The sequence below is a fragment of the Ciona robusta genome, chromosome 11 (genome assembly GCF_009617815.1).
Source record: "Ciona robusta chromosome 11, ASM961781v2".
NCBI lineage: Eukaryota > Metazoa > Chordata > Ascidiacea > Phlebobranchia > Cionidae > Ciona > Ciona robusta.
Window position 1 is genome coordinate 615,272 of NC_143245.1, and position 27,619 is coordinate 642,890.

General features: G+C 35.7%; 6 protein-coding genes across 6 annotated transcripts; 1 reads left to right on the top strand and 5 right to left on the bottom strand.

The window, feature by feature from the left end:
- The first annotated feature begins 116 nt into the window (after positions 1-116).
- On the top strand, positions 117-27,247 carry LOC149727552 (uncharacterized). The gene is made up of 16 exons (XM_089888727.1): positions 117-391; positions 1,687-1,920; positions 2,159-2,218; positions 2,635-2,697; positions 3,182-3,317; positions 3,616-3,689; positions 4,555-4,681; positions 18,503-18,609; positions 19,869-20,007; positions 20,719-20,761; positions 21,299-21,422; positions 22,142-22,348; positions 23,048-23,176; positions 23,545-23,785; positions 24,142-24,281; positions 26,673-27,247. The coding sequence occupies exons 1-16, from the start codon at positions 263-265 to the stop codon at positions 26,799-26,801; spliced, it is 2,082 nt and encodes a 693-aa protein (XP_089744853.1). The 5' UTR covers positions 117-262; the 3' UTR covers positions 26,802-27,247.
- LOC149727553 (52 kDa repressor of the inhibitor of the protein kinase-like) lies at positions 6,092-7,152 on the bottom strand. The gene is made up of 2 exons (XM_089888740.1): positions 6,441-7,152; positions 6,092-6,375 (listed from the first exon to the last, which is right to left on the bottom strand). The coding sequence occupies exons 1-2, from the start codon at positions 6,570-6,572 to the stop codon at positions 6,163-6,165; spliced, it is 345 nt and encodes a 114-aa protein (XP_089744866.1). The 5' UTR covers positions 6,573-7,152; the 3' UTR covers positions 6,092-6,162.
- Positions 8,695-9,758, bottom strand: LOC149727554 (52 kDa repressor of the inhibitor of the protein kinase-like). The gene is made up of 2 exons (XM_089888741.1): positions 9,044-9,758; positions 8,695-8,978 (listed from the first exon to the last, which is right to left on the bottom strand). Exons 1-2 carry the CDS (start codon positions 9,173-9,175, stop codon positions 8,766-8,768), a joined length of 345 nt encoding a protein of 114 aa, XP_089744867.1. The 5' UTR covers positions 9,176-9,758; the 3' UTR covers positions 8,695-8,765.
- Positions 11,274-12,335, bottom strand: LOC149727555 (52 kDa repressor of the inhibitor of the protein kinase-like). The gene is made up of 2 exons (XM_089888742.1): positions 11,623-12,335; positions 11,274-11,557 (listed from the first exon to the last, which is right to left on the bottom strand). The coding sequence occupies exons 1-2, from the start codon at positions 11,752-11,754 to the stop codon at positions 11,345-11,347; spliced, it is 345 nt and encodes a 114-aa protein (XP_089744868.1). The 5' UTR covers positions 11,755-12,335; the 3' UTR covers positions 11,274-11,344.
- LOC149727556 (uncharacterized) lies at positions 13,518-14,856 on the bottom strand. Its single transcript, XM_089888734.1, has 2 exons — positions 14,574-14,856; positions 13,518-14,342 (listed from the first exon to the last, which is right to left on the bottom strand). The coding sequence occupies exons 1-2, from the start codon at positions 14,815-14,817 to the stop codon at positions 13,861-13,863; spliced, it is 726 nt and encodes a 241-aa protein (XP_089744860.1). The 5' UTR covers positions 14,818-14,856; the 3' UTR covers positions 13,518-13,860.
- LOC149727557 (uncharacterized) lies at positions 16,241-17,573 on the bottom strand. The gene is made up of 2 exons (XM_089888730.1): positions 17,288-17,573; positions 16,241-17,084 (listed from the first exon to the last, which is right to left on the bottom strand). Exons 1-2 carry the CDS (start codon positions 17,559-17,561, stop codon positions 16,600-16,602), a joined length of 759 nt encoding a protein of 252 aa, XP_089744856.1. The 5' UTR covers positions 17,562-17,573; the 3' UTR covers positions 16,241-16,599.
- Positions 27,248-27,619: the final 372 nt, after the last annotated feature.

Sequence of the window (27,619 nt, forward strand, 5' to 3'; positions counted from 1 at the left end):
GTGTATTCATATACTACCTATTCATTAAATAGCTTTGTATTCATGTACTTAACACCCCTAACCCCAGGAATATCACAAGCGGTGATGAAACCACGGCCCCATTCTATGATCTACTCGCAACAAGAACTTGTCCACCAAGTAATCCACGGCCCCAACTATGCACATTACCCCCAACAACACCCACCCCTAAACTACCGTCGCAGCCAGCCCCCCATGGACCCCACCACGGGCTCCCAACCCCATATACATTACGACGCATCCCATGAGTCCCTCCCCCACCCCCCAAACAACCACACCCTCCCACTCTCAGTTGCGACATATCGAACCAACCCGAATGCCTCATAACTTGGGAAGCACACCAGAACTCGCAAACACAATCCAGCAGCAACAAGTAATTCAACAGTTTATATTTAAATTTGCCATAAATATTTTTACTTATAAATTCTTAGTGTGAGAACTTATGGAAGAATAAATAAGTTACATACATGGTAACTTGTAAGCGAGCATGAGGTGTATGAAACAGAACACCGGTGTTATAATGACTGTCGTTGCCTCGCCATGCGAGGATAAATAAGTTACATACGTGGTAACTCCTTAGCGGACATGAAGTGTATGAAACAGAACACTTGTGTTATAACGACTGTCGTTGCCCCGCCATGCAAGGCCAAATAAGTTACATACGTGGTAACTCCTTAGCGGGCATGAAGTGTATGAAACAGAACACTTGTGTTATAACGACTGTCGTTGCCCTGCCATGCAAGGCCAAATAAGTTACATTTACATACGTGGTAACTCCTTAGCGGGCATGAAGTGTATGAAACAGAACACCCGTGTTATAACGACTGTCGTTGCCCCGCCATGCAAGGCCAAATAAGTTACATATGTGGTAACTCCTTAGCGGGCATGAAGTGTATGAAACAGAACACCCGTGTTATAACGACTGTCGTTGCCCCGCCATGCAAGGCCAAATAAGTTACATACGTGGTAACTCCTTAGCAGGCACGAGGTGTATGAAACAGAACACCCGTGTTATAACGACTGTCGTTACCCCGCCATGCAAGGCCAAATAAGTTTCATACGTGGTAACTTGTAAGCGGGCATGAAGTGTATGAAACAGAACACTTGTGTTATAACGACTGTCGTTGCCCCGCCATGCAAGGCCAAATAAGTTTCATACGTGGTAACTTGTAAGCGGGCATGAAGTGTATGAAACAGAACACCCGTGTTATAACGACTGTCGTTGCCCCGCCATGCAAGGCCAAATAAGTTACATACGTGGTAACTCCTTAGCGGGCATGAGGTGTATGAAACAGAACACCCGTGTTATAACGACTATCGTTGCCCCGCCATGCAAGGCCAAATAAGTTACATATGTGGTAACTCCTTAGCTGGCATGAAGTGTATGAAACAGAACACCCGTGTTATAACGACTGTCGTTGCCCCGCCATGCAAGGCCAAATAAGTTACACCTTTTCAACAAGATCACACAAGGCTTATTTGCCAAAAATGCCATCTTTACTGCCTTATTCAAAAAGAGAAATTTTTTTACTACACAATAATAATCATTCCCTTTTCCTTTAAAAGGCTGCAAACGTCCAATCAATTGTATTCTGTAATATATATTTTATTTGGGATTCTCTTATTTTAGATAGAGAAAATTTTACCATGCAGTAATCCTCCCAACAGGCTGCAAAACATTTCTATGTTTCGGAGATGCAATTATACCGTCACTTCACGAAGCCCCCACCCCCCTACCAGGGTGCGGGAAGCGCCAGTACCCCAGATCTAACAGATTATCGACCTAATGGTTCGATATCTGCCAGCAGCCCTGATCTACAACAAGGCTTCCCACAGCGACGCCACCAACCTCCACTGCCAACCGTTGAATCAGGGAGTGAAGACTTCTACAATGAACAGCAGGTATTCATTTTACCGTGCTTTACGCTGGATATTCTCTGCAATTGTTTTGCTGCTATTACTACAAGGCATTATCCAATTTTTAAAACTTTACTTTTAGTAAATAATAAAACATCCTTTTTTTGTGGTGAGATTTCTTAACAATCCTAACATTTCGTTTTTACACCAGAATACAGTACAAAAAGTTTCTCAAAAACTAATTTTCACTTAAATTTATTTAAAAGAATCCGTTTTTCTCCAGATCCGAGCACATTTGAGCCACCCCCATCCACACAGTAGGAGTGGACAGGCATTACACCAGGTAAACATCAACTTCAACATTATGCTCTTTAATATAAATATAAACATAATTTCGTAAAAATTCTTTTAGCTTTTGATCCTAACAAACTGTACAGGATAGCTTGACAATTTATAACCTAAGCCCTGAATTGTGGTGATAGCTCCGGTATTCGCCATAATTATATTTGTTTAAAATATGATAAAACTGCAGCTATTAGACAATTACACTGAATTAGTCATTTTATTCTTTCACCCAAGGTATATTTGTGTCTTCAAATCTGTTGCATCTGCTATGTGTCGGGGTAATGAGTCAACTCTTGTATAAACCTCAAACTCCCAAGCTTACAATAGTCATAAGACCTCACCCATATAGAATAGAACATTCTGGATACTTTATCATTGTTTACATAATAATGGTTAATACACATCATATCACAGACACAAGGTTCCAACGATGATTCCACGAATAGGAAGGAACAATTGGCCCGTCAAGAAAATGCTGTGAGTCGGATACTTTCTCTTTTACTATATTGTACAATGCATTTGCTGTTGTTCATATTTTAGTTGACATGTGTGCGTGTGTTTATAGTCAACTGTTTAAAACTGTTAATAGTCTATTCTGTATATGCTGTTGTTCAATATAAGTTATTGCTTGTTATTGACCAGAGCTTAGGTTAAACCTTTTGTATTTACTGCACCATTGCAAGCAACACATTGCATGATAAATGGTTTGCTTCTCACCACAATATAATACATGACCCCAATACTGTGGGTCAGTGGTTAGGTGCTTGAAACGCAACGGAAAGATACTGGTGTTGATGCTTGGTACTGATAGGTGTATGTATCCTTGGGTAAGACACCCAGACATTATATAGGCAATTAATCCAACCCAGTGGTTCTTATCCCATAGCAAGCGATGTAGGACCTAACCCTCATAAATAAACCACATGTTCCAATCTACCAACTTACACTACAACACATACAGGTGTTGGCTTACTTGCAACGAGTTACGTACGAAGAACAACAACAGCAACAACAACAACAACAACAGAAACAACAACAACAACAACGTAGAGAGGTCAAGAACAGCCCCCACCACCAAGTCCCATCTCATTTAACAGGTACTTGTGTTTAATACCAACATATACCTACATATTTGCCTATCCATGTAGGCAGTGCTCATCAACCCTTGGCGCCATGTGTCCTGACCTGGAGCTAAGCTGCCATATCATTGTACTGGCTTGGCTACTACAGTGAAACCCCAATCTCACAGCTTGCACTCTAATCAAAAGGGACATAATGTATAATTTTTGAACATATTATATGGTTAACTTACATTTGATTGCACCCCAATTAAAAATTGCAAGTTTACCATACACTATGTATATATTTTGTTTTATCACCAAACATTTTGTTCAGGTTCCAACCACAGTGGGGATTCCCCTAAACAAAGCTTCTTTACCCCACCCCCACAGCAAGCAGCAAAAAACTTTGTAAGTTATTTGTGTTTGTGATAGTTATATAAATGTGTAAAATAAAATGCTATAGGCAGGCCAACCCTTGAATTTTCTACACTGCATTAATCAGTAAACACTAAACATTACAACCAATAAGTTAAATTTGTTTCACAGGATTGTGTGTCTGACTATCCTTGCCTAATGACTATTCCAGTAACTAATGTTGTGTGTTAAGACCAGCATGCATCCAATGTAATCACTTGTACTAGATAAGATATCCCTGATTATTGCTTTGAATATCTGTTAGCATAACATGCAACCTTTTAAAGTGGTTTGGACTTAAGAGGTGATATATCATAAAAAAACGCGCAACTGCTCAAAATTGGAGATGCGTGTTCTATTCTTTTTATTTCTGTGTGCTATACCAACTGTTTTAACAAGTTGCTCAGGATGCACAATTGCACATATGTATCTAACCTGTTACATAAACCATAGCATTTGTATTTAATCCATGCACATATGCTTTGTATTAAACTTTCTCACCCAAATGCCCAAAACACAAAAACTTTAGAAAAAAGAACAAGAAGGGTTTTTTTTTAGGGTGAAAATAAAGTCTTTTAATAATTAATAATTGGCGCACTGTATTTTGCCGAAATTGCTAACAACAAATAAAGTGCTTATGTTGTAATGATTTCCCATGTCTTACGCCCATTTAAGTTGTTTATTGCTTTATTAACATTGTTTGTACTCAGTTCACCAAAATACCCGATACAGTACGTGTCTATATGCCATCTTTATTTCTTTTTAAGTTATGTTAAAACTTTTCATGTCTCATTTTTCTTATTTTGATTTTTGGCAAGAGATCAGATTGATTCTTGTTGTAACGTTATTTTCATAACAGGACGGCTTCTCCCCACATGAATACCACCACACAAAGGAAGCTTCCACCGCCACCATGCTGGTGTATAGCAGTGATGAAGAGGTTTCCACTCAGGATTATATTTTATCACAAAAACTACAAGAACAAGGTGAGGCTACCCATGTTATGTTTAATAGGATTGTTTAAGCTTTAAACCTTGTAAATGGGGGTAATAATTTTTCAAGCTCAGTGTTCTGGTAAAAAAGCGCTGTACCTTGAATTGACGTGCTATTGCTATATTATAATGGAAGTCAAAAGGTTAAAAACCAAGTGTTCTGGGCTGGGCTCAAAATCTTGTTACTAAGGGACAAGGGTCACTTTTTAAAGTTTGGTGTTTTGGTAAAAAAAGCAGCATGCATTAAACCTGCGTTCAATTGCTATAATATTGCATGTTGCAAATTTGCAATGAAAACTATTAAAACACATGTGTTCTGTATGATTTTGATTAGCAGCGCTTTTCAACTGAAACCATCCGTAATATAATCCTGTGTGCTTTTCTCCTTGTTGGAATTTTTAGCTTTAAGGTTGTGCTTTGTGGTTAACTCGACTTTGACACATTCATTATGTTTATCACCGGTGTAGGTTATTATTTAAATAGAGACTGACGATGCCATTTAGGCGAAATATATATCTTATATACTATACAATTGGTTGGACTGGAATTTTGTCTGTTATGTTTCACCAGATCCTTGTGGCCAAGTTTAACTTGAACTTCTATTGTGTTCACTACCATTCTAGATTATTAAAGAGGATATAATTGGTGTTTATGCAATTCAAATATCTCGTATGTTGTTTTAATCTTTTTGTTATATATGGGAGAGGTCCTTTAGATATGAATGACATAATGCCTATATTTAGTTGTTAAGTTAGTTACTTGTGTTGCTTATTCAAGGTGGTGCAATATTGCAATATTTAATAACAAGCATTATATTGTGAAACTTTATAACTCAAAGTAACTTTTGCGCGGCAGTTAGAGATAGTTCCGACTATCTCTAACTGTGTGTGTTGAACAACATGTTGCGCCACATTGCGCAATCCCTTATTTAGGCACAGTTTCGTTAAAATCATATAATATGAAACCAATGTTTTCTAACTCTTGACTTGTGGGGTTTAAATATTATACCTAAGTAAAGAGTAAAGTTTCGGCCAATGTTTTAAACTACATTTTATGCAACGGTCAATCATCAATGCTTTGTGCATGTCATGATACGAACAAACCAAATATTGATCGACAATGACGTCATACACATACAGTGGCGCAGCCAGGGGGGGGGTTTCGGGGGTCGCGACCCCCCCCTTTTATAAAAAAAAAAAAAAAAAATTAAAAAAAAAAATTTTTTTTTTTTTGAGAATTGAAAATTAAAATTTTTTTTTTTGAGAATTACAAAATTTTTTTATGCGGCTATGACTTTGAAAACGTATAGGTTCGTTTTAATTAAAACATGCACTACGTCGAGGCTGTGGACTATGCTTCTGAAATCTGATAATATCGTTTTTCAACCAACGAAACCAACAAACATTTAACGAAAACGAGATTTTTATTACGCGATAACGTAAGTATCAAATGTTTTTTGTATACAAAGAATACGTTTACACAAGTAACTTTAGTCTTCTTGCTTTTTGCTGACTAAACTGCATAACAATTTCGTCAGAATCGATATTAACGTCCCGATGAACTGCGAGCAATGCCAGACCGTTTAGGCGTTCCTGTCCCATTGTGCTGCGAAGGTATGTTTTCAACAGTTTTAACTTTGAAAACGATCTTTCCGACGATGATGTTGTTACAGGAAGGGTCGCTATTATCTAAAAAATACAAATCGTTCGTGGATAAAGGTCACTTAACGAAAAAGAAATAACGCGCTACTTACTTTCAGAAGTGTATGTATATTTGGAAAGAACTGAGGATTAGCGGAAGCCAATGAAGTTAAAATATCTACTGGCAGGCTGTCAACGTCTGAATTCTTCCACTTATTTTGCCAGAAAGTTATTTCAGCCCCCATATCTTTAACGTTTCAATAATTGAATTAGCAAGCGCATGTCCTGACATATTTTCCACAGCCACAAAACCCAAGAAGTCTTCTCTAATTTCTGGTTTATTGTCGTTGGCCACCTCCACATAACGGACACAAATAGACAGTTGTTCGATTAGCGAAACATCGCTAGTTTCGTCTGCTAGAACTGAGTAAAAGACCGCATCTTTCACCTTGTTCACGATGCATTGCCGAATGCTGCTCTCGTACAAATTAATAATTTCGTTCTGGACTTGCCAACTAATGTAGGTTGCATTACGCGGGGAAGTTTTAATGTGATCTAACAATATTTTATCTCTTTTGTCCCCAATATTGACCTCAATGTTTGACGTCGCGTGCTAACTTTCCCACAACGTGGTCCGAGATTTCTCCCGTTCAGAATAAAGAAACATTATATCGCTCTAAATTAGTGTCCGAGATTTCTCCCGTTCAGAATAAAGAAACATTATATCGCTCTAAATTAGTGTCCGAGATTTCTCCCGTTCAGAATAAAGAAACATTATATCGCTTTAAATTAGTGTCCGAGATTTCTCCCGTTCAGAATAAAGAAAGGGGGGGGGTTTTCAAGCGAAAAGGGGGGGGTTTTCAAGCGAAAAGGGGGGGGTTTTCAAGCGAAAAGGGGGGGGGTTTTGAAAAAAATTTTTCGCGCTTTACGGCGCGATTGAAACCCCCCCTTTTTTTTTTCCTGGCTGCGCCACTGTACACATATATATGTTGAGCACTGGTTCATGCTTATGCTATATATTGGCCCGGTATGAAAAGGATTTAAGCAAACATTGCTTTAAATCATTAGTTAAATAACAGATTTCATCACATTGGTATTCAACTTATATTTTCCACATGGCCATTATCTGGGTATTCCCCTGGTACCAATATAGTGACATTAATATAATGTACTGTGACGCGAATAAATTGTTTCTTTTATCCCCATTGTTCTCCACTCAGCGTGACTCCTAATACTAAGTTTTTACGCCCGGTAAAATTTGTTCCACACCTTATTTAACATGGTGTTCTCAGTCACAAAATTTGTTCCACACCTCATTTAACATGGTGTTCTCAGTCACAAAATTTGTTCCACACCTTATTTAACATGGTGTTCTCAGTCACAAAATTTGTTCCACACCTCATTTAACATGGTGTTTTCAGTTCACCAAAACAAGTGATGCTGTGCGAGTCTATAAACTATCTTTATTTGTTTTCAAGTTTCGATAAAACTTTTCATATTCCACTTTTCCCATTTTACTAAGGATCAATTTGATTCAACTTTTGTGATTTGGACAAGAACTTGAATCAAATTGCTTTTGATCATAAAGTAAAGTAATCGTATTAATCGGTAACATGCGATTTTTAATCTGAAAGCTTAGTCAAAATGTATAAATATATGTCAGCTTGATTTCAATCAAAAGATTTAAGAATCAATGCTGGAATTAAGAATTGAGACACTCTGCACAAGAAGGGTCATATTTAAAAAAAATCCAAATGCAAAGTGGATTAAAGCTTCGCTGTGACATCATCCTCTTAAGAAAAAGTTTTTGTTTTTCTTTATTTGCTTGTTTAGTTGTTAGCTTGGTCATTTGATTAAAGTTGTTCTAATTTTAGCACCGCTTGCGTGTTTCATTTTGCTAACTGCTGTCATTATAATTTAAGTAACAATACCCTATATGACATAATGTATAAAACATTTCAACATTATTCATTACAAGTTACGCAGTTATCATACGTTATAAGGTCAGTGTTCCACAAATTGAATTTTCTTTATTTGCTACTTATTACCAGTTTAAATACGCATGACAAAATTTAAATTTGTTTTAAATTTTAACAATCACAAATTCACAAATAATCATAACAAGTAACTGAGCAAAAAAAATATTTTTAATTTTCCTATGTTTCAGTTTATAAATTAATAAAGAAGTAAAAATTTTAAATAATTTATAACAAATTCACGTTAGGGTTCAAGTTGTTCTATGAAGTTGTTCTATGACTTTGAAAACGTATAGGTTCGTTTTAATTAAAACATGCACTACGTCGAGGCTGTGGACTATGCTTCTGAAATCTGATAATATCGTTTTTCAACCAACGAAACCAACAAACATTTAACGAAAACGAGATTTTTATTACGCGATAACGTAAGTATCAAATGTTTTTTGTATACAAAGAATACGTTTACACAAGTAACTTTAGTCTTCTTGCTTTTTGCTGACTAAACTGCATAACAATTTCGTCAGAATCGATATTAACGTCCCGATGAACTGCGAGCAATGCCAGACCGTTTAGGCGTTCCTGTCCCATTGTGCTGCGAAGGTATGTTTTCAACAGTTTTAACTTTGAAAACGATCTTTCCGACGATGATGTTGTTACAGGAAGGGTCGCTATTATCTAAAAAATACAAATCGTTCGTGGATAAAGGTCACTTAACGAAAAAGAAATAACGCGCTACTTACTTTCAGAAGTGTATGTATATTTGGAAAGAACTGAGGATTAGCGGAAGCCAATGAAGTTAAAATATCTACTGGCAGGCTGTCAACGTCTGAATTCTTCCACTTATTTTGCCAGAAAGTTATTTCAGCCCCCATATCTTTAACGTTTCAATAATTGAATTAGCAAGCGCATGTCCTGACATATTTTCCACAGCCACAAAACCCAAGAAGTCTTCTCTAATTTCTGGTTTATTGTCGTTGGCCACCTCCACATAACGGACACAAATAGACAGTTGTTCGATTAGCGAAACATCGCTAGTTTCGTCTGCTAGAACTGAGTAAAAGACCGCATCTTTCACCTTGTTCACGATGCATTGCCGAATGCTGCTCTCGTACAAATTAATAATTTCGTTCTGGACTTGCCAACTAATGTAGGTTGCATTACGCGGGGAAGTTTTAATGTGATCTAACAATATTTTATCTCTTTTGTCCCCAATATTGACCTCAATGTTTGACGTCGCGTGCTAACTTTCCCACAACGTGGTCCGAGATTTCTCCCGTTCAGAATAAAGAAACATTATATCGCTCTAAATTAGTGTCCGAGATTTCTCCCGTTCAGAATAAAGAAACATTATATCGCTCTAAATTAGTGTCCGAGATTTCTCCCGTTCAGAATAAAGAAACATTATATCGCTTTAAATTAGTGTCCGAGATTTCTCCCGTTCAGAATAAAGAAAGGGGGGGGTTTTCAAGCGAAAAGGGGGGGGTTTTCAAGCGAAAAGGGGGGGGGTTTTGAAAAAAATTTTTCGCGCTTTACGGCGCGATTGAAACCCCCCCTTTTTTTTTCCTGGCTGCGCCACTGTACACATATATATGTTGAGCACTGGTTCATGCTTATGCTATATATTGGCCCGGTATGAAAAGGATTTAAGCAAACATTGCTTTAAATCATTAGTTAAATAACAGATTTCATCACATTGGTATTCAACTTATATTTTCCACATGGCCATTATCTGGGTATTCCCCTGGTACCAATATAGTGACATTAATATAATGTACTGTGACGCGAATAAATTGTTTCTTTTATCCCCATTGTTCTCCACTCAGCGTGACTCCTAATACTAAGTTTTTACGCCCGGTAAAATTTGTTCCACACCTTATTTAACATGGTGTTCTCAGTCACAAAATTTGTTCCACACCTCATTTAACATGGTGTTCTCAGTCACAAAATTTGTTCCACACCTTATTTAACATGGTGTTCTCAGTCACAAAATTTGTTCCACACCTCATTTAACATGGTGTTTTCAGTTCACCAAAACAAGTGATGCTGTGCGAGTCTATAAACTATCTTTATTTGTTTTCAAGTTTCGATAAAACTTTTCATATTCCACTTTTCCCATTTTACTAAGGATCAATTTGATTCAACTTTTGTGATTTGGACAAGAACTTGAATCAAATTGCTTTTGATCATAAAGTAAAGTAATCGTATTAATCGGTAACATGCGATTTTTAATCTGAAAGCTTAGTCAAAATGTATAAATATATGTCAGCTTGATTTCAATCAAAAGATTTAAGAATCAATGCTGGAATTAAGAATTGAGACACTCTGCACAAGAAGGGTCATATTTAAAAAAAATCCAAATGCAAAGTGGATTAAAGCTTCGCTGTGACATCATCCTCTTAAGAAAAAGTTTTTGTTTTTCTTTATTTGCTTGTTTAGTTGTTAGCTTGGTCATTTGATTAAAGTTGTTCTAATTTTAGCACCGCTTGCGTGTTTCATTTTGCTAACTGCTGTCATTATAATTTAAGTAACAATACCCTATATGACATAATGTATAAAACATTTCAACATTATTCATTACAAGTTACGCAGTTATCATACGTTATAAGGTCAGTGTTCCACAAATTGAATTTTCTTTATTTGCTACTTATTACCAGTTTAAATACGCATGACAAAATTTAAATTTGTTTTAAATTTTAACAATCACAAATTCACAAATAATCATAACAAGTAACTGAGCAAAAAAAATATTTTTAATTTTCCTATGTTTCAGTTTATAAATTAATAAAGAAGTAAAAATTTTAAATAATTTATAACAAATTCACGTTAGGGTTCAAGTTGTTCTATGAAGTTGTTCTATGACTTTGAAAACGTATAGGTTCGTTTTAATTAAAACATGCACTACGTCGAGGCTGTGGACTATGCTTCTGAAATCTGATAATATCGTTTTTCAACCAACGAAACCAACAAACATTTAACGAAAACGAGATTTTTATTACGCGATAACGTAAGTATCAAATGTTTTTTGTATACAAAGAATACGTTTACACAAGTAACTTTAGTCTTCTTGCTTTTTGCTGACTAAACTGCATAACAATTTCGTCAGAATCGATATTAACGTCCCGATGAACTGCGAGCAATGCCAGACCGTTTAGGCGTTCCTGTCCCATTGTGCTGCGAAGGTATGTTTTCAACAGTTTTAACTTTGAAAACGATCTTTCCGACGATGATGTTGTTACAGGAAGGGTCGCTATTATCTAAAAAATACAAATCGTTCGTGGATAAAGGTCACTTAACGAAAAAGAAATAACGCGCTACTTACTTTCAGAAGTGTATGTATATTTGGAAAGAACTGAGGATTAGCGGAAGCCAATGAAGTTAAAATATCTACTGGCAGGCTGTCAACGTCTGAATTCTTCCACTTATTTTGCCAGAAAGTTATTTCAGCCCCCATATCTTTAACGTTTCAATAATTGAATTAGCAAGCGCATGTCCTGACATATTTTCCACAGCCACAAAACCCAAGAAGTCTTCTCTAATTTCTGGTTTATTGTCGTTGGCCACCTCCACATAACGGACACAAATAGACAGTTGTTCGATTAGCGAAACATCGCTAGTTTCGTCTGCTAGAACTGAGTAAAAGACCGCATCTTTCACCTTGTTCACGATGCATTGCCGAATGCTGCTCTCGTACAAATTAATAATTTCGTTCTGGACTTGCCAACTAATGTAGGTTGCATTACGCGGGGAAGTTTTAATGTGATCTAACAATATTTTATCTCTTTTGTCCCCAATATTGACCTCAATGTTTGACGTCGCGTGCTAACTTTCCCACAACGTGGTCCGAGATTTCTCCCGTTCAGAATAAAGAAACATTATATCGCTCTAAATTAGTGTCCGAGATTTCTCCCGTTCAGAATAAAGAAACATTATATCGCTCTAAATTAGTGTCCGAGATTTCTCCCGTTCAGAATAAAGAAACATTATATCGCTTTAAATTAGTGTCCGAGATTTCTCCCGTTCAGAATAAAGAAAGGGGGGGGTTTTCAAGCGAAAAGGGGGGGTTTTCAAGCGAAAAGGGGGGGTTTTCAAGCGAAAAGGGGGGGGGTTTTGAAAAAAATTTTTCGCGCTTTACGGCGCGATTGAAACCCCCCCCTTTTTTTTTTCCTGGCTGCGCCACTGTACACATATATATGTTGAGCACTGGTTCATGCTTATGCTATATATTGGCCCGGTATGAAAAGGATTTAAGCAAACATTGCTTTAAATCATTAGTTAAATAACAGATTTCATCACATTGGTATTCAACTTATATTTTCCACATGGCCATTATCTGGGTATTCCCCTGGTACCAATATAGTGACATTAATATAATGTACTGTGACGCGAATAAATTGTTTCTTTTATCCCCATTGTTCTCCACTCAGCGTGACTCCTAATACTAAGTTTTTACGCCCGGTAAAATTTGTTCCACACCTTATTTAACATGGTGTTCTCAGTCACAAAATTTGTTCCACACCTCATTTAACATGGTGTTCTCAGTCACAAAATTTGTTCCACACCTTATTTAACATGGTGTTCTCAGTCACAAAATTTGTTCCACACCTCATTTAACATGGTGTTTTCAGTTCACCAAAACAAGTGATGCTGTGCGAGTCTATAAACTATCTTTATTTGTTTTCAAGTTTCGATAAAACTTTTCATATTCCACTTTTCCCATTTTACTAAGGATCAATTTGATTCAACTTTTGTGATTTGGACAAGAACTTGAATCAAATTGCTTTTGATCATAAAGTAAAGTAATCGTATTAATCGGTAACATGCGATTTTTAATCTGAAAGCTTAGTCAAAATGTATAAATATATGTCAGCTTGATTTCAATCAAAAGATTTAAGAATCAATGCTGGAATTAAGAATTGAGACACTCTGCACAAGAAGGGTCATATTTAAAAAAAATCCAAATGCAAAGTGGATTAAAGCTTCGCTGTGACATCATCCTCTTAAGAAAAAGTTTTTGTTTTTCTTTATTTGCTTGTTTAGTTGTTAGCTTGGTCATTTGATTAAAGTTGTTCTAATTTTAGCACCGCTTGCGTGTTTCATTTTGCTAACTGCTGTCATTATAATTTAAGTAACAATACCCTATATGACATAATGTATAAAACATTTCAACATTATTCATTACAAGTTACGCAGTTATCATACGTTATAAGGTCAGTGTTCCACAAATTGAATTTTCTTTATTTGCTACTTATTACCAGTTTAAATACGCATGACAAAATTTAAATTTGTTTTAAATTTTAACAATCACAAATTCACAAATAATCATAACAAGTAACTGAGCAAAAAAAATATTTTTAATTTTCCTATGTTTCAGTTTATAAATTAATAAAGAAGTAAAAATTTTAAATAATTTATAACAAATTCACGTTAGGGTTCAAGTTGTTCTATGTTCGTTGGTTTTTCTTCGCTTAAATTCTTGTCTAGGTTTGTTCTGCTCTTCAGTGATACTTCAGTGATCTCAGAAGTTAAAAATTTAACTAATTTTTCTTAATAAAGTTAATTAGGCCGGTCCTGGTTGTCTTGTTTCATTCGAATTATCTTCGCTTGGTTGGATTCCTTTAAAGTTGATTCCTGTTTTTGGCCCAGTAACAGTTCTAGCTGTTCCCATTTTACAAACATTTGGTTCCTCTCTGTTGTCTTGAAACGGCTGGCTTTCTTCATCATTCAGCTTTTTAGGTGCTTTCGAACTTTTCCGCTTACAAAAATCAGATATTTTTTTCCCTCCACATGAGCGTTTGAGCAGAAAATATACTGCTACAATCACACAGGCTATAATGGGTGATACTTTTATCATTAACTCAAGGGAGGAAATTCTATTTCTATTGCCCCTGTTTTCCTGTTCCAAGCGTTTCACTTTGGTTTCCATCTTTTCTATCTGGAGTTGTTGAAGCTGTAAAGTTTCGTTTAACTTTTCTATCTGTTGGGAGTTTGTGTCCATTGGCTCCAGTTGTTCAACCATTCCCCACTTTTCCACATACATTGCTGTGAATATATTGGTATGAATAATTGTTATTATAAACATATGTATGTATATATACTTATACATGGGGCTAATTAATGTTAACTTATACTTGTCTCTGGATATACTTCCTACTATCTAAAACAACAAAAAAAGGTCTAAATTTCACCCAAAACCCACCAGAATACCAGACACTTGACAAATATTTGTCTTAGAAACAAGGATATTAGAAATTGAGTAAACTCTCCACTTACCCAAGCAATGTTCCTTGCATTCCTTTTGTGTTGAAATTTGTTCACAAATATCTATACATGGATGACACATGGAAGCTAGATAGTATTGATCAACTGCACAGCTCATTCGTGCTTGCTTTGCCGAGTTTTGGTTCTTACTGATCTCAGATTGCGCGATTTCTTTGATGTCTTGATTTGTGTAAGGTGTTGCAGCGCAAGCCACAATGGACACAAGTACAACACAAACAGATGTAAACTTAAACATTGTTCTTTGCTCATAAACCTATTTGATCAAGAATAAAGCCTTCAGTTAATCCTTGTACAAGTTACATTACAAGGCATAGGTTCAGTAACAGTTACACCTTTTTAGCAAGTGCTTCCACTGGCCTGACTTGTCATTAGCATTCCACACACATATATATATGCTTCGCCGACCCTGTGAAAAGGTTATGCGGGAAAGATAAAGGGGGTTTCTCCCAGGGCTACCTCTAGTGATTCCCCTAAATATGTTTCCCATTTTATGCTTTGGAATGGTTCATTGTCTAAATATTGCAACACGAAATATGTCTTCATACTGTTAATACAAATTCCATGTTTATTTTGTCAAAATGTTGTTTAGGACTCTTAAACTTTTAGGTTTATATATACTTAACATAAAATGTTATTATGTATTAAGCTTGATGTTTCTCATGTAAATGATACTTTAATATTTATCTACAATCTTAGGTTTTAACACAGAATATCATTATGTTATCTCCAGTAAACAACCTTAAAGTCTAAAAATATCCCTTTGTGTGCATACCATTAAAGCGTTGTTTGCTGTTACATTTCTGCTTTGTAGGTTGTGTATGAAAACACAGACTGTTGTTGTGTTGTTGCAATTATACATTCGTGTTAAGGAAATGAGCTCCAAGGTATATTATTTAACTTATTGGAAGACACAAGTAGACACAGAAAGAGAAAGAGAAAGAAAGAAAAAAGGAAAGAAAGGGGAAGATAAAAGAGTACAACTGAGAGAATGAGAAGAAAAAATGAAAGGTATTGAGAGTAAAAGAGAGAAAAGAGGTTTTAAGTTTGCAGAGAAATCTTAGTGAACCAGAGAAACATGCATGATGCAATCTTATGTAACTTGTAAAGATGGTGTAATTGTACATAATTTGCTATTCCTGGTGCAATACAACAACATATTTAGTGTTTTATATTTATATTTGGACTTCAACATCATTTAAATTCTTTTTTATCATATAGTAGGGTGGGGGAAGATAGGACACCTTTAGCACATAATATCCAAATATCCTGACAATTAACAACAGTCTATGGTAGTTGTGAGGATACAGTTTTATAATTCTTTGAATGTTCTTTGTTTACTATCAAATGGGACGAGAAAATAGAAAGGAAAGTTGTCTCATCTTCCCCCACCGTACTGTTTGACTTACATTTTAATAACTAATCGACATTCTCCTAACTTCTTAGTCTTCTTAAACATGTAAGCAACCTACCAAGAATATGTGCCTAATCACTCGCCTCATTACCCCATGAAATAATTTACGTCCACACTGCACAGTACAGAGCCAGAGGTATGTTTATTCCATTCACACTTCGTTTATAATCCACATTCCTTCTAAGTGTAGTATGGCCTACCCTAACCTTGTCCCACTGTTGGGCCTCTTCCTTATAGAATAGATGAATTATAATATGACACATTCAATTTTTATTTATTCATCTTACCTAAAATAATAAAAAAATTACAATTATGTACACAAAATAATAAAAAAATTACAATTGTGTACTCAAAATAATAAAAAAAGGCAACATTTTTTACAAATATACGAAAAAACAAACAATGTTTACAAATATCTACCTAAATTAGTAATAAAAAAATTGTTTTCCAATTGTTTACACAAAAACTGTCCAAGTAGATCATAGTACAAGCAGCAGCCGTCCGTTCCTGTGCATTAACATTGCATTTCTCCCCTTCTTTTAGCAGTTACCGACATATTAGCATTGTGCCTATTTTACCAATTGCTGGGTGGTTTGTAGATTTAGTTTAACGCGGGCCTGATATTCTGGTCTCATTAGATTCATCTTGGACAGGTTGAATATTGTTTGGCTTCAATAAACCCTCGGTTGGTGTTATCCTGTAGGAAGCCACCGTGTCTCGTCTTCTGTTCAGTGGAACACCCTCAACATCATTGTATGTGTTCCTACGGGATGCTGCTCCAATTAGGGAGAGTATTTTGTCCTTACAGCAGCACATTATAGAAAACAAGCAGAGCAGTAGAATGGATATTAGGGCCAGCGAAGCAATAACCAGGCCCAAACAAATGTCTTTTGAGGAATAGAGTTCCTCCAATTTTTCTTCATTCTTTTTCAGCTGTTGCTTTAAAAGTTGAATTTCAGTTTGTTGGTTTGATGTTATTTCCTCCACTTGATCATCGGTCACCACACTTTCGTTTAACTTTACAATTTGCATCGAATTCTGCTTAATTTGACCCAGAGGTTTGCCCAGCTCCCACTTTACCATGTACATCGCTGTGAATATAAGTTTATACCATTATACATATTTGTTAAGTTTCTAATGTTAATGTTAGCTAGCACTTGTATTTACTTATATAAAATCCACTACATGCAAAGTAAAAACCAAATTCACCCAAAACCCACCAGAATACCAGACACTTGATAAATATTTGTCTTAGAAACAAGGATATTAGAAATTGAGTAAACTCTCCACTTACCCAAGCAATGTTCCTTGCATTCCTTTTGTGTTGAAATTTGTTCACAAATATCTATACATGTATGACACATGGAAGCTAGATAGTATTGATTAACTGCACAGCTCATTCGTGCTTGCTTTGCCGAGTTTTGGTTCTTACTGATCTCAGATTGCGCAATCTCTTTGATGTCTTGATTTGTTCGAGCTGCTGCAGCGCAAGCCACAATGGACACAAGTACAACACAAACAGATGTAGAACTTTTCATTGTTGTTCGATTGCTCATAATATATTTCATTCATTAGGAAAACAACAAATTCTGTAAAACATAACAACATAGGTTTAGTAACAAATAAAAGCAATGTAACATTTTAAATATAAGGATTTTACAACCCATTCCTTTCTGTGATAAATCCGCAAATCTGACCCTGATCTGGTGCTTATATAGTTGGACGATTCTTGTGTGTAGGAATACAGTAAGGATCTGTGTAGCACCAGATCCTTACTGTATTCATCTGTGTCCGATTCTGACAACTACAGCCACACACTGCACTATTTATACCCTGTGTCTACGCTTGGCTTGTGCTTGGAATGAAGAAAGGTCTGGGTAGTAAGATGGGAACTCCCTGGTAAATCATGGCCGTTGTTATTTTGTCGTGTTTGTTCTAAACTTGTTGTTCAAAGTTTAAACATTACATCATTGTCACATGACTTGTTTTGTACTTTTGGGTTTGATTTTACTCCATATTGAATTGGCTTGAAACATTGTCCCAATAAGTATGGTGGCGTCTTGATATTTTATTTGTGCTTCAGCTTTTTAGCTTTTTTATAGTATTATACAAATAGCTCTATTTATTTGATTTTAAACACATAGAAACAATTCAATAGCCCCAACCGATTATGCTAAGGTTGTGCGTATTGTTTCACACGTACGGTCAACAAGGCATAATGTAGGCAAATAAAAGGGAACTAAAACAACATTTAAGCAAACAGGACTTTTTAATCTTTAAATAGCTTTATTCATGAATTAGTGTTTGTATTGCTTCAAATTATATCGTGATACAAGAATATAAGATAAATACTGTTGATGTTAAATTTATTCATTTTTTTAATTCTTTAATTTTCCAAAAGCTATTCTATTTATAGAGAAAAGTGAATATTCATAAATTTACAATTCGTTTATTTCCCTTTAATTACTATCTTCTTTTATTGATGTTGTTTCATCATATTATTCCACAGCATTACAAGAAGTCCACCAAGCTAATAAGAACAACGGATCCACGAAAGTATTTCCTCATGGTGGTGATCGCAGTAAAGAAGGTGATGATATTCAACCAAGCAAACAGGTATTATGTGCTTGCATATCCAGCATATGTTGTTAGGTATTATGTGCTTGCGTATGTTGTTATGTACATTTTGAATTAAGGCTGCATTTGATGTTTAGTTTTTTGTAAACACCTGTGTTATAACGACAGTCGTTTTCTTATATACATGAGGATAAAGCAAGTTACATACGCGGTAACTCGTAAGCAGGTACGAGGTGTATGGAACAGAACACCCGTGTTATAACGATTGTTGTTGCCCCGCCATGTGAGGATAAAGCAAGTTACATACATGGTAACTCGTAAGCGGACACGAGGTGTATGAAACAGAACATCTGTGTTATAACGACTGTTGTTGCCCAGCTACTTGAGGGTAAAAAGGTTACATTCATAAAGATTCATCCGTTCATAAATTCAGAAGAAATGGCCAAAAGAATGAAGAGAAAGATAAATAAAAAAAGAAAGTGAGAGAGAGAGAATGAGAAAGAAAAAAGAGAGAAAGTAACTTTTATGTTGTAATCTCATACTGGTATGATTGCGTAATCTCTAAGAATGTAGTTTTGTAATATTATACCAACACCAACAGTAACAAACAAGTTATACAGATTACCTACTCTATATTGCTAAATAGAAACAGTGGGCATTAGGCCCCCATGTATTATTTCATTTGTTCGTACCTTTTTATATAAAATGATGGAACAATATAACAATATAAAGTATTTACTATTTATTGAGCAATGGTTAACATTGCAAATGGGGTTACATGAGGTGTAAGTCATGTGTTTCCTCCGGTAAATAACTAAATATTTAAAAAACTTTAAAAATAGTTTAATTTCAAAATGTACAAAAAATAAAATAAGTCCTTTTCTCATCCTGTGTGCCAAACAATGAAACAATCCATCTTTATGGTGTGGTCTGGCATTCGCGAGTGTTCTGCTGGCGATGTGTCCACACATATCAACAGTAGTGTAAAGTTTGTAGTATGTTGTATTGACACCACGGTACAACTACATGTTAAGAATGAATGACCAACAAGGTCAAACAAAGGAGGCCAGACAGAAAAGCAAAAATACTGAGGTAGAAAATAAAGTCATAACATGATTGGGGGGGCATTACTTAGATACAACATCAACTAACAACAATGGTAACTAAGTACAAATAGTACAACCAGATAATATCAAATTCAACATTATTGGGTGATGGCACCTTTTTATATTATTTATTTGTTGCAAATTGTCTTACATTAATGTCCAAGCATTATCATTAACATCCCCCGCCCCCAGCCTCCAATACCGAACCTTCCTTCCTACATTACGCAACAAATGGATGGGAAGGAAGATGTGAACCCAGGTTTTGATGACAAACGAACTCGAGGGCCTCCCCCACCCTACCATACACCATCTCCTACAGTATTTGATGATGGTTAGTAGATGTACCTACCATGCTTATTTAATACCTAGGTAGTTTTTACCTGTCGCCGTTAAACCCCTTTTTTGTTGCGAATTCCCTTTATTATTTTAGTTGTTTAATGTTATATTTTTATTTTTTACACATTAAAAGTTATGCTATGTTATATTTCTTGATTATTTTAATTAATTTGACATTCGATAGATCTATTAAAAGGTACATTTAGTTACAAAAGTTATGTTTTACAGTTTTACAATAGTACCATTGTAGTTAATAATATTACATACTGCAACCTAAAAGAGGTTAAAATATTTCAAGCCTTTTATTGCTTTTAATGGCTCACTGTACGAATTTACATTTGGTTGACATTATTTATAGAGGCCAGATATTTTTGTAAGACATTTACAAGCAGCAGTTTCACTTTATATAACTGTTATATAAAGTTATAAACACAGGGCAAACTAATGATAGGACACAAGTAAAGGGGAGTGTATTATGGTAAAATGAGTAAATATTGTTGAATTTGTGACCCTGACTTTTTCTCACTATGCACTGGTTATGACATGTGTGAATGTAACAAACATATCATATTTAATATGGTGTCATCAAGGATCAGTATCTTGGAAAGTTGTTTGTTTTATGCTTTCTATATTAGATATCATATAACATATCATTTGTATTTGAAAAAAATTATGACATCACAATAACTTGTTTCATTTATTGTAGAATATCCTGAAACAAGCATTGATGATGAAACAATCACACCAAGGTGGGAAATAAATTATTTTTTAACACATAATTATTCAGACCTAGAAATTCACTGTGGCGTTTGGCAAATGCCACGAATTACATAAGGCCCTAAGCAAATACAGTGGCTTGTCAAAGCCGTGGCACTTTGCCACAAGTTATGTAAACTTAAGTTGGTGGTATTTGTCACAAGCATATTAAGCTCTGTCCATGCCCTTTCCTTTTATAGAATGCTACAGAGTATTACACACTTTTATATATTCAAACAAATATTAGTAGCTTTATTGACGGAGTAGGGGTTAGGGGCGTTGAGTGTCGAAAGGGGTCACGAACCACGAAAGGTCGGGAAACACTGAAATAATCTGAGGAAAACAGCCACATACACTACCAATAATCAATTGAATGGCTTTGTTTCTTATATAGGCCTATTGCTGCAAAGTGGTGAATAAAATAACAAGCGTAAATACGTTAAAACAAATCTAGGTTATTTTATCAATGGAGCAGTAGGCATGAACCATGAAAGGTTAAACATTAACCAAACATCGCGATTCTCTCACAGCCCAACTACAGTTAACTCACGTAGAAGCACGGCACCTGAGATACCTCCACTCAAGTTAACCAATCTGAATGGTGTTCTACAACGACAATCATCTGTTCCTATGTCTGGTGAACCTGATGAAAGGGTGAGGAAACCACGAGTATATAATGCAAAGAAAGGCGTGTTCTAAACACAGAAATAGAAAAGAGTAGAACGCGCAACTGTCTAAAACCGTGATATATTCCTTTTTCTATTCATGTGACCGTCAACTCCGTCCCCATTTCGCTTCGTCTCTATTGTTAAAGATAGGCGCACAGTGGTTTTAGGAGGTTTTAGCTGTTTATTTCAAAAACTACACCAACTATTCCAGTTTATTATTAAGTTATAAATAATATTTCAATGGCTCATTTCAACGGTATAAAAAAACAATTTCGTGATGAAGTCTTGCCATATGGCAGACGAAACATCAGAAATAAACTACATGTTGGTGTAGCATAAAACTGGAATAGTGTCACTCCTCAAGATACTTAGATCATAAGAAAAAATTGAAACATTATTTACATTATGCATGGTAGCACAGGTAACGGAATCTCTGTTAATTTATGCTTGACTTCAATAATATTACAACTACGATTAACCCCAGTTTATATATGAATAAAAAACTGACGATGCCATTCAAACGAAACATATCTCGCATATGATCCAACTGGTTAGACTGGATTTTTGTCTGTTACGTTTTTGTAGCGCTAGATTCTTACTGTATTTCTTCACACAAGAATCGTTCGACTCTATGAGCACCAGATCAGGGTCAGATTCGCGAAATTTATTACAAGTTACAACAAATAACCATATTTATTCTTCCAGGTTTTAAACTTAGAAGTGAAAGTATCAGAAGGCCACGTATTGACAGAATACGACGGGATATGCAGGACACGTCGTGGTCAGTTTGATCTTGACTCCATGGCAACCAGGGATCGCGTTAAGGAGGTTATACCTTATCGTGACTGCAGGGTGACACTGCCACCAACAGATGACAACCCCACGGGGTATATTAACGCATCGCATATTAAGGTATGGGGATAAATAGTATCTATATTCTCACTAATGGGTTGTCTATATTGTCAGCAATACAAAATAACAATTACCGAATAAGTTACATACGTGGTAACTTGTAAGCTGGCACGAGGTGTATGAAACAAAACACTTATATTATAACGACTGTCATTGTCCTGCCATGCGAGGATAAATAAGTTACATACATGGTAACTGGTAAACGGGCACGAGGTGTATGGAACAGAACATAATGACTGTCCTTGCCCTGCCACAAGATAAATTCACACTTGTATATATCTAAGTAGTCTGGTTGTTACCTTATACATATATCTAAGTATCGCAAATTCACATATTAATGTAGTGTGGATAATTAGTCTATATTCTTAAGTTGGCATGGCTTAGTGGTTAGGTGCTTACATTGTAACCAAGGGATACCGGGTTCAATGCTCGATGCTGATAGCCGCATGTATCCTCCGGCAAGACCTAACTGTTATTGCTTCAACCCAGTGGTTACTAATGGGTTGGAACAATTGTAAAATAAAAAGAAAATATGTTAGTGTTTATTATTTAATTTCCGGGTATGTTGTCCCCTTGTTTAAACATTAGATGTCACTCCTGTTTTAAAAGATAGGATGACATTTCACCCCGAACACTGCAACACAATCCCAACCATTGCCAACATGCTGATAACAATATTAATAACTTAATATCCCCCAGGTTGAAGTAGCCGGCACAATACACAAATACATTGCATGTCAAACGCCTCTCGATGATTATGAAAGTGACTTCTGGCAGATGGTTTGGCAAGAAGGAGTTTCTATTGTTGTGCTTATTGCTAAGGAAATTGTGAGTTGTTAGGTGTATATGTATTTATGCGTGTGTATGTGCCACACGCATTGTGTGTATATGGGTATACGCCATGCGGGTATATTGGTTTATAACTGATACTAAAACCTAAGTTACTATTCAAGATTATACTTAGTCTAACTAACATGCCGGATTATTTAATTGTAGCTAAAGATTTTGTGAGTTGTGTTAAGTTACTACTATGTTTATTTCAATTACTGCATCATAATATTATGATAGGTATATATCATGTAAATACATAGCATAGCATGGGTGCAAAGTTGATTGTACTTTACCACCCAATGATAAAGATTGTATTGTGTTATTACTTACATTCATACACCATAATAAACCATGCTACACCACAGGAACACGGCAAATGTCGGTGTGTGCGATACTGGCCAACTGAACAAGATGAAACGTTCGGAGATTTCAAAATATCGTGTCGGTTCGTGACATCACCAAACGATGATGTCACCGATGTTTCAAGGAAGCGAGTCACTCGTAGTTTGGTTGTGGAACACCGTGGGGAGAAGCGAAGTGTGTGGTTGTTGCAATACCTAGGGTGGCCGGAGACAGGGGTGCCTAAGGACACAAAGGAATTTCTAGGTTTGTTTGTTTATATTAGAAATGATTGGTTGGGGGCAGTAAAATATAAACCAAAGTCAGTGAAAAACACTCAATATTTTAAACGTATTAAATCTGATATATCTCAGGTCTCATGACATGCCTCACTGTGGGCGTTTCCATATAGAATAGATTTCCACAAGGTTTAAAAACACAGTGAAAGTTGTGCTAAACAAACACAACATGTCTCAGCCTTGGTGTTGGGCTATGGCCAACTCAGGCCTAAATTCCATATATTAATAACACCCATGATCCTATAGTGTGTTCGTCACTGTAGAACTCATTCAGTAGAATAGTTTCACTTTATAGTATTAAGAAACCCCAACCCTCCCTTTCAGGTTTCATGGAAGAGTTAGAATCAATTCGTCGATTAAACGCGGACGAAGCATCGGTGGTTGTGCAATGCGCATCAGGGTCGGGTCGATCGGGTGTGCTGATACTCGCTGAACTCATGATACAATGTCTGGAGCATAATGAGGTGGGGCAAAGTTTTTGTGCGTTTATGTTGATTTGATGCTTTTACATTTTCATGAAGTCATTTTATAAGTTTTAATGCTTTTTAATATAAAGTTTGAAATTTTTATTGTCATATTATGTAAATCATTTTTATTTATAAAAGGTGCAAAAGCAAGAATTTTCTGGTCACATTCAATACAAATTTTCAGGATTGTAAAAATACCCCTTTTTCAGTGATAATGTCACCGTCCGGATCGTCGAAAAACGTCCGGATTTTTTTAGTAGAAATAAATCCTATTTATATTAAAATCAACTTTCTTACGTTCGGCCGACAATATACTCTTTGGTTTCTTTGTTCTGTAATTATTGACGACATAAACGTGCGCTCTATTTTAACCGCATCGGTTACATTGCGAGAACACGGCGAATAGCTAAAATAACGAAACGGTTCGTGCAAACATTAAAAAAATGCATTTTCCTAACACCTACTGTACTAATTTTGTCACAAATTATGTCACATGGAACCATTATGCGGTGAATTTAAAATGATATTACATTTATTAAACGACGTATCAAATCGGTAGAAACAAATGAAAAGTTTTACGCACGTTCATCGTGGATTAAAAATGTAACGATGATTACGTCATAATACCTTTGATAAACTCTTAAAATTTTAGAAAACAATTGTGGTTTATGTGCTTCTATATTTCATATAATTGTTTTATTCCCGATATAATTTTAAGCAAGCAACCAAGAATAGTTTAAACTTTAATAAATGCGGGTAAATTGCATTTATGTGAATTTTAATTGGTGCAAATATAAGAGCGAGGAGCGACGCTATCAGTAAATTGGAACCAACGCAAATTGTAATATGATATTACAAAGTATCTTCCCGGGCGAGCTTGGACAGAAGCCAAAAAACATCGTTCGTTGGCACCGCACGAGAACCAGAGTTTCATTACGTCACTCGTCACGAGAATAAATTCACAACGATTGCTTCGTTTGTTAGGTGTAGAATGTATGCTACCGCATGCGTCTTTCTTTATTTCCTACGCCCGCGCAGAGCGTAAAAATGTGACGCTCGAACTAGGGATGCACATTACAGAATAATTAGGTATTCTAGGATATCCTAGAATACTTTATTTCGAATCTAGAATTCCGAATCTAGAATTTCGAATCTTTTTATATTTATAGGAAAAAAATAATTTTACCCACATAAGTCAGTTTATTGACTCTTTCATACCCGCCTTGTTGGAACATGAGCTGTAAAATGATCAAAAATTGTACTATTGGGTAGTTTTTGCGTCATGAAACGTATAGCAGGTTATGAAAAGACGTTACGAAACGTTTACTCTTGAAAGTCCCACAAACACAAAAATATTTTTTTTCAAAATTAATAAGTTTCAAAAATTGTTAATATAGTATATGAGATGACGTGTAATTACGTCATTAAACAGAATACCGAATCCCGTAATTAGATTCGAATACAAAAGGATTCGAATCTCACGGATTCGAAATTCTGTAATGTGCATCCCTAGCTCGAACACGATGTTTCGATCTCGTGGTTCGTTAGGCAGTGGGCATTCCTTCCGATTGTTACGTAATGAAACGTCATAGTTAATAGTTATGTTGCAATAAGACATGTGACGTAACAATTAAGCGCAAAATGCAAATTGCAGCACGGCAATGTTTGTTACTCGAACGACTTCATTAGCTGATTATTACGAACACGCGACGAACATAAAACATTAGATCGCAGCTTTAACAACGGTTTCTATCGCACAGGCGCACGCACTAGACTGTGGTGTCGTGGTGATAGTCAGTAATACGCTTTATAACAAGATTTGGTAGCTTGAGTGACAGACGCACGTTAAACATATTACGTCCGGATTTTCAATAAAATTAAACGATCACCGTCCGGATTTACAACTTTTACAATCCTGCAAATTTTACAGTTCATATGTTTGATATAATTGTCTTTATTTTGTTGTCATGTATATTGGCTGTAATATTTATATTGAAACTGACCAGACAATCTGTGTTTTTTTGTGTTTTATCACAGTATAAGATATATCTGGCTCTAAATCTCTTGCAAGCACCTTACCCATATAGAATGGAACTTATCCATGAAACAACTTTATATATACTGTTGCTGCGAGTCATAATTACACTTGTTTCGTAAATTAACTTTTTTATCATTCAGTGTTTCAACATACTATGCATACCAGCGGTTCCCAAACTTCTTCCTTCCAACTATTTATTCTAAACAGTAAAATTCACAATGCCCATAATTTGCTAGTATTTGTATAGTAGACCTTCCAACAAAGTTGACCACCAGGTTGGGAACCACTGCTATATACCCATCTAGAATAATATACAATACACCTATTTACCATTGAAACTTTCCCCACAGGACGTTAACATCACATCCATGTTATCCTTGCTACGCCACCAACGCATACATATGGTGCAAACATTCTCACAATATAACTTCGTTTATAAAATCTTGATCTCATTTCTAAGAAAATCGCGCCTCATATGAATATTCTAATGCCTTGTATTAACCATTGTGCCTAAGTATTGAGTTCATTAGGCTTTTACTTGTTTTTATCGATTCTTACTTGTTACTACGACACACCTGATGCTATGACATCACTATTACAGCTATGACATCACTTTTAAAGCTATGATGTCATTTTTAAAGCAGGATTTGGGATTGGGCTTGTTTTTACACACTTTTAACTTTTTTTTTTTTTATCGCTTTTAACCCCTCTGAAATTTAACCCCCTCAAAGAAAAGTTTTGGTTGAATTTATTGTTTTAATCGTTTTAAAGTTACTGGTTTAGCTTCCTCCATTATAACAACCTAACAAACGCTACTAATCACTTTACTTTCAACTGAAATCCAAAACCTGAAATTTTTTTCTTGCCACTTTCAAAAAGTTGCGAAATGCAGTTTCCGTCCTCATAACAACAATATATTGCCAAACGTGGTCGTGTTCATGCAAGGGGAGGTACAAACATCAGAAGTGTCGCTTGTTTTGATTTAGTACTTAATTGAATCAATGAAAGATTTTTTGTATGGCTGACAATTTGGACAAGCCATTAGTGACCACTGAGTTGAAGTAATTGCTGTTAAGTGTCTTGCCCAAAGATAGGTCCGCACACAATTGTAGCAGTGACAAGCCTTGAACCTATAACCTCTTGTTTAAAGACGCGCGCTTTGTGTCATAAGCAGAGAAGAAATAAGTATATAAGACAGATATCAATAGCCAGTGGCAGAATGTGTCCAGAAGTAGCTGGAATATTTATATCACTACTGTATCTCGTGTATGTGATGTCTTCTCAAATCTTTGACGTT

Coding starts and splice junctions, on each gene's coding strand:
- LOC149727554 (XM_089888741.1), bottom strand. CDS start 9,175: ATGGGGGCTGAAATAACTTTCTGGCAAAATAAGTGGAAGAATTCAGAC. Junction 8,979..9,043: donor ATATACATACACTTCTGAAA/GTAAGTAGCGCG, acceptor TGTATTTTTTAG/ATAATAGCGACCCTTCCTGT.
- LOC149727556 (XM_089888734.1), bottom strand. CDS start 14,817: ATGTTTAAGTTTACATCTGTTTGTGTTGTACTTGTGTCCATTGTGGCT. Junction 14,343..14,573: donor ATGCAAGGAACATTGCTTGG/GTAAGTGGAGAG, acceptor ATATATTCACAG/CAATGTATGTGGAAAAGTGG.
- LOC149727552 (XM_089888727.1), top strand. CDS start 263: ATGAGTCCCTCCCCCACCCCCCAAACAACCACACCCTCCCACTCTCAG. Junction 18,610..19,868: donor ATATTCAACCAAGCAAACAG/GTATTATGTGCT, acceptor CCCCGCCCCCAG/CCTCCAATACCGAACCTTCC. Junction 23,786..24,141: donor GGACACAAAGGAATTTCTAG/GTTTGTTTGTTT, acceptor CCTCCCTTTCAG/GTTTCATGGAAGAGTTAGAA.
- LOC149727557 (XM_089888730.1), bottom strand. CDS start 17,561: ATGAAATATATTATGAGCAATCGAACAACAATGAAAAGTTCTACATCT. Junction 17,085..17,287: donor ATGCAAGGAACATTGCTTGG/GTAAGTGGAGAG, acceptor TTATATTCACAG/CGATGTACATGGTAAAGTGG.
- LOC149727555 (XM_089888742.1), bottom strand. CDS start 11,754: ATGGGGGCTGAAATAACTTTCTGGCAAAATAAGTGGAAGAATTCAGAC. Junction 11,558..11,622: donor ATATACATACACTTCTGAAA/GTAAGTAGCGCG, acceptor TGTATTTTTTAG/ATAATAGCGACCCTTCCTGT.
- LOC149727553 (XM_089888740.1), bottom strand. CDS start 6,572: ATGGGGGCTGAAATAACTTTCTGGCAAAATAAGTGGAAGAATTCAGAC. Junction 6,376..6,440: donor ATATACATACACTTCTGAAA/GTAAGTAGCGCG, acceptor TGTATTTTTTAG/ATAATAGCGACCCTTCCTGT.